The 12602-nt window shown below is 39.2% G+C and overlaps 1 protein-coding gene across 1 annotated transcript in view; it reads left to right on the forward strand.

Annotated features, from left to right (window-relative positions):
* Positions 1–6053, forward strand: part of timp2a (TIMP metallopeptidase inhibitor 2a) — an 81357-nt gene extending 75304 nt beyond the window's left edge. Inside the window, exon 5 of the mRNA XM_072558711.1 lies at positions 654–6053. Coding sequence (XP_072414812.1) covers positions 654–851 — 198 coding nt within the window. The 3' untranslated portion in view covers positions 852–6053. The remainder of the gene's footprint in view (positions 1–653) is intronic.
* The last annotated feature ends 6549 nt before the right edge of the window (positions 6054–12602 follow it).

A 12602-nucleotide genomic window follows, 5' to 3' on the forward strand; every position in this document is an offset into this window, starting at 1 on the left:
TTATGACTTGTGCAAGCATGTAAGGCTTTGAAGATCTCTAATCCTCACCACCAGCACCAAAATGGAGTTATTTGTGAACCCAGTTAAATGGCCATAATCTTAACTTGCATGCACCCAAGAGCCTAACAGTCCCTGCTGCATGTGGGACTCCTGCTGGGGCAGATGGTGGTTGTGTAGTGGTGGGGAAGGAAGCCTATCCAATAGGCGACCAATCTATCATAAAGCGAGGAGCCCAGCCTTCTCACCACTTCTGCCATAATTGATGTCAAGATACCAGTGACAAGAACATTTTAAAATCCGAAGATGTTGTAAATCCTCAGCAAGGCCGAGCAACTGCGGAGAGAGAAAGTGAGTTGGCATTTCAGATCAATGACTTTTTCATCAGAACGGATAAGAATGCTGTGAATGACCACTGCAGAGTGAAGTTTAATGACTGAGGTCAGCTGGTGGGGAAGTGGAATTGAGATAGATGATCAACTATGATTTTAGCAAACAGCAGAGTAGGCTGAGTCATATGACCTATACCAATTTCTTAAATGCAGTACTGCTCCAGGTTAGCTATGTTAACAAACTATATGCATAGCAATCAAATAAATGTTATCATTGCGAATTTACTAATTTCACACAAATCTGTTTGCTCTTTTCCTCATTAGATTATCAGATGTCCATCCATTCCTTGCTACATTACCTCTCGAAGTGAGTGCCTGTGGACAGACTGGGTGACCGGGAAAAGCATTAATGGACGTCAGTCCAAGCACTATTCTTGCGTTAAGAGGAGCGATGACTCCTGTGCATGGTACCGAGGTGTAAATCAACCCAAGAAAGAGTTTCTGGATGTAGAGGATCCATAATTTTATTCCATCAAACTCACTCTTCATCTGAAAATTCACATATAAGTGTTGTCTATAATATGAAAAATGTAACCCAAATTTCTTCTGTCCAATATCGCAGGTCTGTTTGCTTACTGTGTGGTGTTACCTGTATGTAACATGGCATATACTTTTCTTGCATTTTGGCATCAGCTGTACAGTGTGCATTTCTCTGACTAGAATTTGAAATGCACTTTGGTTTGTTTTAGAAAGCTGCAGCATTGAAAGTATTTGGTATAGTCTGTGTTAAATGTGAGGATTGACTCCTCCACTTATTTGTAAGTATTTTTCACCCTTGAAGGCCTAGAGTAGTGCATTTGCATTCATGTCCAGAAACAACACACCTCTCCATTTTATTCGGAAGTGCTGTTGTTTTTAAGAATTGCAGACTCTATTCTTTATCTAATTTAATAAGTCTGCCTTGATAACTTAATATTGCAATTTTAGACTTTGCATGATAGAAATATGTCGTAAGCTGAAAGGTAATCAATGCTGAAAGAGTTTGAATATTTATTCCTTTTGCAAGTTATATTTCTTCTTTCTTCCATAATGGTTGTCATCATAACATACAACAGTAAAATATTAACCAACTATGAGCCATGATATTGATTATCATTAAGGCCTTAATTATAATGGGTATTGTGATCATCTAAACTTTCTTTTTCTTTAAACTTTTTTTGTGTTCAGCAAGAGATGTTTATATTGGGAATGGAACTCTTGTTATTGCTAGGCACCCAGCATTTGCTTCCAGCACTTTGTGCAGATAATGCTGCCAGATACAGATTAAACCTTTCTTTTCCTTTTCCCAGCATCATTCCCCATCCCACCACAACAATTAACATTTAAATTTTTTATGTAACATATTAAACAGTCCCGGGCACTTGTGTGGAATGTTGTTAGACAATTTAATGAGCCCTTCAGGAGACAGGTGACCAAAACTTGGTTCGAAGAAGTATTGTAAAGATTGAAGATGGAGAATCAAAAAGGTTTAGGGAGGTCCTCCCAGAGCCATGTTTGTTACACCAGTGTGATGTCTTTTTTAAATGTTTCTCTCCAAGCAAGATTTCCAATTAGCAGATATCAAAATAGCTTTATTATTTAAATTTATGACAGCTGAGAACAGCATTATAACTGCACAACTGTAACATAATAACTAGAATCCTTAGCCTCAATAGAGAAAGAAGATATTCATCCCATCAATCGAGTTATCCTCCATTATAAGGTCAGAAATAGGAATGGTTGCTGATGACTGTACAATGTTTAGCACCATTTATTACTCCTCAAATACTGAAGCCATGTGTAGCAAGACTTTGACAGCATTCCAACTTGGGCAGATAAGTGACAAGTAACATTAGCGCCATACAAGTGCCAAGCAATAACTGTCTCCAGCAAGACAGAGTTTAACCATCTCCCCTTGACAATCAATGACACCTATTGAATTTCCTACCATAATTGAATTTCATTACTATCAACATTTTGGAAGTTACCGTTGACCAGAAACTGAACTGGTCCAGCTACATAAATACTGTGCCAATAAAAACAACTTCAAAACTTGGATTCTGAGTAACTCCCTTCCTGACTTGCCAAATTCTGTTCACTACAACAGGGCAAAAATCAGGAGTGTGATGGAATACTGTGTCATGGAGTACTCTCAACTTAACTGGATGAGTGCAGCTCTAACAGCATTCGGGAAGCTTGACACCATCAGCCAAAACAGACCATTGGATCAGCACCATTTCCGTCACCTTTAACATTTACTCCCTTCGCCACCATCATGGAGTGGTATCTGTGTGTACAATCTACAAAATGCACTGCAGCAATGCATCAAGATTCCTTCCACACCACACTTCTTTTTTTTATCCCACTATTGCTCAGTGAATATCCTGGAGCTCCCTTCCTGACAGCACTGAGTGTGTGTGCACCACAAAAGAAATGCAGCAGTTCACGAAGGCAGCTCAATAGGCCTTCTCCAGGGCAATTAATGCTGGCCTAACCAGTGACACCGATATATCACGAGAACATAAATTTTAATAAAACATTTGAATCTGCAGTCTCAAAAACAAAAACAATGATTAATTCACAGTAGGGACCATTTGTTTTCTTCTTTCTAATTATTACATAACTATAATGTTTCCTAATCAAACTTTAGTTAAACATTGCATCCTGCAAAGATACTTTGTCTGGTATGTATAATTGATAAATAGTTAAAAGATATTTTGCCCATGGAATTGCTAAGATAAGCAGTTTACAATTTTTTAATATTTTACTTTTTGCGTATTGAAATTCAGCTAAAATCAAGTCTGTAAAATTCAGAAATTACTCAACTACTTATTTTAAATGATATTTGGATTGAAAAGATTAGATGAAATGAACTCTTTCTTGTAGTCTTAAAAATATTGGGCCAGATCTTTTGACACCAGCATCATGAATATTGAGATACTTGCCGCTGTTGCATATCAGGATCTTTTGGAAGTCCTGATCCACACGCACATTGCACTGCCTCTTGTGTGATGCTTACCCAGATACAAACAGTAATGTTCTCCTGTTGTTGAATTCTGGCACAAGTTAGTAAAGGCAGAGTCTACCTTACCATGAGACATCCTATCCCACCCGATTTAACCAAACACCCATTCAGTCACTCACTGATCTCCCTATTAAAAGCCTGGAGTCCTTAAAACCTGATCGCAAATGGTTGATGTGTGGAAAAATGGAGTGTTCCTCATCATCTTGTTCTTTGCGGATGGCTGTGGTGAGAGATCGCTACTGGACAAAAAAGCACAGATGCAAAGATCCAAAAGGTAGGGATTTAATGACGCTTGCAGTCAGCAACAATCAAGGTTTTTTAGCTATGGTAATGGAGGATGGAGGACATGGGGAAATTGTGGATGAATAGTTTTAAGGGACAGTTTATCCATTTTACTGAATGCCAGAAGAGGTTCAAGAATCTATATCTTTGTTTTTACTTGTCGTCCTCTGATTTCTTTCACTTATAAATGATCCATCATAATGCAATAAATTGCTTGATGCACTAGGTTAGTTTTTGAATAATCTTTTTTTTAAATAGTTATCTCAATGTATTCTTTCATTTTATCTACAAAATCCAACTTATTTTTTGCTTAGCCCAATGTTCTATAAAAACAATTGCAGTGTTAATGGCATTTCGGTAAATGCTGGTGATAAACCATTAATGTATTTTGGTGGAGTTGCCAATATTATATCAAAATAGATTTTTATTAGTGTGATTAGAGTTAGTTATTGAACCTTCTTTATGTAATTTTGAAATCTCCAAGACAAGGTAGCATCAAAATTATGCAGCGTTTTAGGCTTTTACTATATAGCTTTTTAAAATTGGATCGCAAGGAGCAATATTGCAGATGCTGGAAATCTGAAATGAAAATACAAAATGTTAGAAACACTCAACAAACATGGCAGTGGCATCTCTGAAGAGAAGGAGGAAGGTACCAGTCTCATAACCTTTCATTACATATGCAGACCTGAAAGATGAAGCTTATTTTCCTTGATTCACAGATGCTGCCTGTCCTGTTGAGTTTCCAAGATTTTTGGCTTCCACAAAAAAATAGCATTTTTAAAAAGATTGGAAACTGGAAAAATACCTTTTTTGTTTTTCAACTGAGTATTTCCTTTTGAACTGTAGAATGTTATCTGTCCTCAGAATTATTGATATTTTTAAATCAACCTATTATGACACGTGTGAAACAGGTGGTACTTGAAGATAAACCCTCAGGCTCAATAACCGTCATCAGGGTGATATGGTTAATCTCTTTCACTGGGCTGGATTAAATACTATTGATGTGGTCCAGCCCATTAGTTGGAGAACAAGTGGGAAACCCACATTGCTACAAGAGGGAGCTGCACCTGATGAAGGGGTTGGCGACAGGCCCTCACTGAGGTTCAACACACCAGAATGGAAACCCCACCTTGCCAAGAACTCAAAGGTCAGTTGTGCTCCTTCAAAAGTGGTGCAAGACTGGAAGGAGAGTGCTGCTATTAATGTATCTAAAGCAAGGCAGATGATCACTGATCACAGGCCACGGATAAGTGAAGGGTGGGATGGGAATCATAAGGTGGATGGTGCAGGGTGTTTCGAGCCCACATTCTGTGACCGACCCCTGCCCAGTAATGGTCATTTGATAAGGAACCAAGTACTCTTTTAAAAGAGGGAGGACCCACCCTGCAGCTCCCAAAAGACCAGGTTTGCCTGCTGACCTTCTGCATATAGGGGAAAGCCATGAAATCTGCATGTCATCCCTGAGCCATCATTAAATTCCAGTAAGTTCAGGGATAATTGGTGTAAATTGGTTCAAATTTAGTGAGCCTAATTGGCAACTGGCTGACCAGTCAGTCCCCTAACCCCACCCACCTCCATGGCCCATTCCTGCCTCCAACATATTCACAGGAGATTTTCACTACAGCCAGACTTTAGGCCTCTCCAGTGATTAAGTGGGCCCAGTCACTGTGCTCCTCCCATGGTGATCTCCATCAAATCCAGCCCAGTTTGTATGTTAACATGAGACGTGGAAATTCAGCAGAGAGGACTATCAATCACATTTGATATATTGCCGTGTTCTTTTGAGATATTATTTGCAGGCAGATAGTTCAGAGCTTTCAAAAAAAACATTGGATCCAATTTTAAAAGCATTGAAATATTCGTAGTTCACCTGTAGTACAGCTGCCTTGTAAATACTTCGTGAATATTTCTTTCATAATTAACATTCTTTTACGATTACCAGTATTAAAAAAATGAGCTTTATTAACACTATTGATAGAATGTCGCATACCAAAAGTTATTTTTCTACATTCTTGAAGTATCTTTGTACTTATTGCCCAGATGATAAGATTTGATCTATTTCTTCTGTAATTCTTTTTTAAAGGTTTTATTAATAGAATGTTTAACTTATAATTCCTTTAAAGCTATGCTTTTTAAGTAAAAAGTGTTCAGAATGGACTTACATAATTTAAGGCTTTGATGTTTTGCAATGATTGTTCGAAAAAAGTCAGAGACTTGCAATTTGTTTGATCTGTACACATAAAAATGATGATGAGAAACATTTGCTGCATGTGTTTGTTATTCTGTATAATTCATGTAGTAAGTTCCATGTGGATTGGATTCATGGAAAAGTATGGTATTATCAAATAAAGATTTATTACTATATGTTGCTAAAATATTTTCCTTCTTGTAAGTACATGCTTCCTTTCCTGTAAATTACTAGAATATGTGTGCAGGTTTTGTAAATTTTAATGATGGAATTAATCTTAGTTGCACATCTACAGGATTCTTACATGACATTCTCAGAACATATTTCTGCTTTGATTCTTTGTTTACATTCTGAAGTATTGCTGACAAAGGAACTTTTTTTTCCCCCTCTAATTCTAAAATGGGAGTTTACTGTTTGGACAGAGGGTTATGATGTCTCTTCTGTTTATGATAAGGAGGAAACTGGTTTTGTCTTTTAACTGGAAGAATAGATAATTTGAGTGTTACAGATCTCCACAATATCAAACTTGCTGGAATACTGCCAACAGCAGGGGCATCCTGCAGTTACACTTTTCTAACATCAGAAACTTAGAGAAGTTGAGGTACTATTGGGGTTTTTGGTTAATTACAACAAGTGAACTGAAAATTGTGGATTATATGCCCATCACTTCCTCCTGGCGTTATAGTCTAATGTGGACCTTTGGAAGAAAGTCCCAAAAGTGATGCAGAATCAGTCATGAAATGAACAATACCAGACCAAATGACTTGGATGAAATCAAGAGGAGTCCATGTGTTAAGTGTATGTAAACCAATTAGTAAATGTCTTTGAGTGGAGGGAGAGCTATGAAAAGACAGCAGAGAACCAGAATGTAAAAGCTAACAAAGCCACAGAAATAAGTGGCCCAAGGCAGATGGTCATTGCAGCAGTGCAGACTGGAATTGGGCATCAGGATCTATAAAGAAGTCTTGACGTGGCTGGCTCTGCACGATTGGCCCAGGATCCCTCCCAAAGGAAGTCTGCAATTCTGAGCTAGAGTCCGAGAGGTTCCAACTCACTTACCTGAATAGTCAGCCAGGACAGTTATACGAAGTAAAACCTTCTGTAATTCTTGGCTAATGATGAAAACAGACCTGTGCCCAGCTGAACAATTGCTCCAAAAGAAAGTGGGAAGGTTGCAGTGATCTGGGTTTCTAAGTCAGCTCAAGTTTGAATCATAGCATTCACCTCAGTTGGACCTCAATTTCCTTTGGGCATGGACTCTAGAAAAAGTGCAAGTTAGCTGACTTGCCTGCCTCTGTAATACCAATGAACCTATCCCAAATTTTTGAACCAATTCTCCAGTCTCAAACTAGTGTTTTTTTCACAGCTCCACTGACGATCGTTCTGAAATTCTGAGACTCTGACATTTCTTTGTGTCTGTTTACCAAAGGCCCAGTCTGGAACTGAATTCCTGATCTGATGCTGGAATGATATTATTTACACTGTTTGGTAACAAATAAAAAATTGAGTAGAATTTGTTAGACAATGTATACTTTTAGTAATCCTTTTGGTTAATTAGATGATCTAAGAAATATCCATTCACAATGACATTCCAAAGGCAAAACCATGTGAACAGGATTCTGTACAAGTATGAAAGTACAATCTCACTCCAAGTGAAATCACTTTAAGACCAGTCATAACACAAATCTATTGTTGAGTCAAAAATATTAATAATCTATCTTTATAAATATTAAACATTCGCCTTTCTAATTATGCAATGTCTGACAGCAGTTGCTTGTTTCTCTACAAGTCTGAAAATTTAGAATATTCTCCATAATTTCTTCTGTCAGTGAACAGCTTTTAAGTATCTATTGACATTTTGCTCTCAGCCTTTGTTTGAAATGTCAAGTGGCATTTTAACAATCTTTAAAGCAGTTCTTTGTTTCTAGGAAATCAAATGCCAACTTTCTGAAAGAAGCATACTATGTTATGGCATTACATATATGTTAGAATATTGTGGAACTGGGGAAAATTTATGAAGACTTGTGGTAGTACCTACACTTAATTCCTTGAATTTCGTATTACTGCCACATTGGTCAGTGGAATTAAATTTAGCTTCAACATTCTTGAATTGATGATGTTGTGAAATGCTTTTGCCTTATGTGGATTTAACTTGGTCATATTGGTGGGATGTACTGCCACAGTTGCCATTATCTAGAATTATCATGTTTAAGAAAATTATGTTCATTGTTTAATAATTCAGCCTCTCATGGTTTGTTTAAAACAACCATTCAGTATGCACCTCAGTATAACTTGTAAGGAACTTTTTCCAAAAAACAAATTCTGATTAATCTTACAGGTCACAGTGATTTTATCATCCATTTTAATGAGCTCACTTAACACGTGATTACAGCACTTTTACTTATTGAGCAGTAAGCTTATTGGGCTTCCTAGTTCTTTCGTTACCTTTTAATCCTCTGAAATAAGTTTTATTTAACTATTCTACATGGGAAATATTCATCCCTGAAGAGGAATGTTTCAAGTTTAGTGCAAAATTGTTTGGGAAAAGAAACTTACCCTGAAATAGAATCAGCTAAGACTGCTAGTTTGTGACTCTTGAAATAGTTTTTTTTTAAAATCCTAAGTTAAAAATCACACAACACCAGGTTATAGTCCAACAGGTTTATTTGGAAGCACTAGCTTTCTGAGCGCTGCTCCTTCATCAGGTGGTTGTGGAGGACACAATTGTAAGACACAGAATTTATAGCAAAAGTTTACAGTGTGATGTAACTGAAATTGTACATCGAAAAATACCTTGATTGTCTGTTGAGTCTTTCATCTGTTCGAATGCCATGATAGTTTCACTTCCTTCATGTGTAAATCACAAAACCTTTCTTTTAAAAAAAGTTCGTTATCCTGAGAATGTAACCTTTATATAAAAAAAAGTTTTGTGATTTACACATGAAAGAAGTGAAACTATCATGGTATTCGAACAGATGAAAGACTCAACAGACAATCAAGGTATTTTTCGATGTACAATTTCAGTTACATCACACTAAACTTTTGCGATAAATTCTGTCTTGCAATTGTGTCCTCCACAACCACCTGATGAAGGAGTAGCGCTCTGAAAGCTAGTGCTTCCAAATAAACCTGTTGGACTATAACCTGGTGTTGTGATTTTTAACTTTGTACACCCCAGTCCAACGCCAGCATCTCCAAATCTTACAAAATCCTATTTGTGATTGAGTAAGGTTTACATAGAATAGCTCAACAGTGCCACCAGCAGAAAAGGAATTGCCCTGCATCTACTTGTATAGGATATGTTGAATTGAACTTTTCAAATTATTGCAATCATTTCTCCATTTTTGCAGTGTATTTTCCAGTTTCTTCACTGGCCTGTCCATTTGTGCTCATGTGACAGGAGCATTTTAAAGCCTCGGCTGGGATTTTCACTATTTATAAAACTAAGTGTGATGGGTGGGGTGGAGCACCATAAGATGTGGGATACCCCTAACCTTCACAACTGAGGAAGTAATTTGGGCTATAAAAGGCTGCCACTGTTCTCCTGTTTGTGAAATGGAGTTAATCATGGCACAAGAATGAAGAGCCTTGTCACTTAAGGCCGCTGGTACAAGACATTGGTTAGGCCACTTTTGGAAATATTGTGTCCAATTCTGGTTTCCTTCCTATCGGAAAGATGTTGTGAAACTTGAAAGGGTTCAGAAAAGATTTACAAGGATTTTGCCAGGCTTAGAGGATTTGAGCTATAGAGAAAGGCTGAATAGGCTGGGGCTATTTTCCCTGGAACGTTGGAGGCTGAGGGGTGACCTTATCAAGGTTTATAAGATCATGAGGTGCATGGATATAGTAAATAGACATGGCCTTTCGCCTGGGGTGGGTGGGTCCAGAACTAGAGGAAATAGACTTAGGGTGAGAGGGGATGATTTAAAAGGGACCTTAACAGGCAATGTTTTCATGCAGTGAGTGGTACGTGTATGGAATGAGCTGCCAGAGGAAGTGGTGGAGGCTGGTACAATTACAGCATTTTAAAAGGCATCTGGATGGGTATATGAATATGAAGGGTTTGAAGGGATATGGGCCAAGTGATGGCAAATGAGACAAGATAAAATTAGGATATCTGGTCAGCATGGACGAGTTGGATCGAAGGGTCTGTTTCCATGCTGTACATCTCTATGACTCTATAATTAGCTGTGTGTAATGAAGGTGAATCTTCAGTTTTCCAGTCCTGAACTTTATTCTTGTGATGGCAGCTACCTCCCCAACACCAACCTACGTAAGTGACTGGAGCCAGTGCACCCTGAAATGTGACATTGAAGAGCAGAATGTATTGAAAATGGTTTGGAGAAAAATCCATGGTAGACGAGCAGGAGTCTGGAAGATCACAGCAAGCTGGGCAGTAGCAGGAGGTGGAGAATCCAATGTTTCAGCTGTCCTTGGTTACACCCGAAATGTTGACTTTTCCACCTCCTGATGCTGCCTGGCTTGCTGTGTTCTTCCAGCCTCCTGTCTGTCTACCTTGGATTCCCGCAGTTTTTTTTTTGTCTCTAATGGTGCAATGATGCTGGAATGTGTCCATGCCATGTGGACCGACATTATGTCCGGTTGCTGCCTATGGGTCAAGGCTAAGACCTTGGAAACTACTATCCAAGGTGGAGGTCTGGAGGAGCAAGCAATGAGCTGGAGCTGCCAAATACCTGCTCGGACTTTAATGTTGGGAACTCTCAACGTATAGTTTCTGTCTGGTGAATGGGAAATTGGGAAACTGCATATCAATGAGGTGAGATTAGGTAATAATGGCATTGTAGTGCATGCAAAATAGGTCTCTCGCTGCTCACCAATGAGATTCTTGTCTCAAACGTTTGTTGGAAAATCTGACTTTTTTTTCCCTTGACATTGGCAGAAATTAGATTCTCAATCTCACTCATTTCCCAGCTGAATCATGTCGTTCAGAGGCAGGAAAAATTCAACCCAGTTTGTGTACTGTTGGGCAGTGCCTTTTAGGAAGGATGTGAGCGAGTGCCAAATATTTTCACGAGGGTTGCTTCCAGTAACAGGTACATGTAAGTGGATAGATTGTTGAAGCCAATGTTGTTCTCAGCTTTCGAATAACAAGAAGCAATGTTGACATCAGGAAATGCTTTGTTTACAGTAATGTGGAGGTGTCGGTGTCGGACTGGGGTGTACAAAGTTAAAAATCACACAACACCAGGTTATAGTCTAACAGGTTTATTTGGAAGTCCTAGCTTTTGGAGTACTGCTTCTTCATCAGGTAGCTACTAAGACAGGATCATAAGACACAGAATTTATAGCACAAGATCATAGTGTCATGCAACTGATATGATTTACTGGGGAAAAGGATATGGAAGATATAGACTGTAGGGAAATAGATGGTGACGTCTCGCAAAATGTCCAGATTACAGAGGAGGAAGTGCTGTATGTCTTGAAATGGTTAGAAGTGGATAAATCCCCAGGACCTGATCAGGTGTACCTGAGAACTCTGTGGGAAGCTAGAGAAGTGATTGCTGGGCCTCTTGCTGAGATATTTGTATCATCGATAGTCACAGGTGAGGTGCCGGAAGACTGGAGGTTGGCAAACGTGGTGACACTATTTAAGGAGGTGGTAAGGACAAGCCAGGGAACTATAGACCAGTGAGCCTGACCTCCGTGGTGGACAAGTTGTTGGAGGGAATCCTGAGGGACAGGATGTACATGTATTTGGAAAGGCAAGGAATGATTTGGGATAGTCAACATGGCTTTACGCATGGGAAATCATGTCTCACAAACCTGATTGGTTTTTTGAGGAAGTAACAAAGAAGATTGAGGGCAGAGCAGTAGATGTGATCGATATGGACTTCAGTAAGGCGTTCGACAAGGTTCCCCATGGGACACTGATTAGTAAGGTTAGATTTCATGGAATACAGGGAGAACTAACCATTTGGATACAGAACTGGCTCAAAGGTAGAAGACAGAGGGTGGTGGTGGAGGGTTGTTTTTCAGACTGGAGGCCTGTGACCAGTAGAGTACCACAAGGATCGGTGCTGGGTCCTCTACTTTTTGTCATTTACATAAATGGTTTGGATGAGAGCATGAGAGGTACAGTTAGTAAGTTTGCAGATGACCCCAAAATTGGAGGTGTAGTGGACAGCAAAGAGGGTTACTTCAGATTACAACAGGATCTTGACCAGATGGGCCAATGGGCTGAGACGTGGCAGATGGAGTTTAATTCAGATAAATGCGAGGTGCTGCATTTTGGGAGAGCAAATCTTAGCAGGACTTATACACTTAATGGTAAGGTCCTAGGGAGTGTTGCTGAACAAAGAGACCTTGGAGTGCAGGTTCATAGCGCCTTGAAAGTGGAGTCGCAGGTAGATAGGATAGTGAAGAAGGCGTTTGGTATGCTTTCCTTTATTGGTCAGAGTATTGAGGACAGGAGTTGGGAGGCCATGTTGAGGCTGTACAGGACATTGGTTAGGCCACTGTTGGAATATTGTGTGCAATTCTGGTCTCCTTCCTATCAGAAAGATGTTGTGAAACTTGAAAGAGTTCAGAAAAGACTTACAAGGATGGTGCCAGGGTTGGAGGATCTGAGCTGTAGGGAGATGGTGAACAGGCTGGGCCTGTTTTCCCTGGAGCGTCAGAGGCTGAGGGGTGACCTTCTAGAGGTTTACAAAATTGGAGGGGCATGGATAGGTTAAATAGACAAAGTCTTTTCCCTGGGGTCGGGGAGTCCAGAAGT

The sequence above is a fragment of the Chiloscyllium punctatum genome, chromosome 39, assembly GCF_047496795.1.
Source record: "Chiloscyllium punctatum isolate Juve2018m chromosome 39, sChiPun1.3, whole genome shotgun sequence".
In the NCBI taxonomy this organism is placed as follows: Eukaryota; Metazoa; Chordata; class Chondrichthyes; order Orectolobiformes; family Hemiscylliidae; genus Chiloscyllium; species Chiloscyllium punctatum.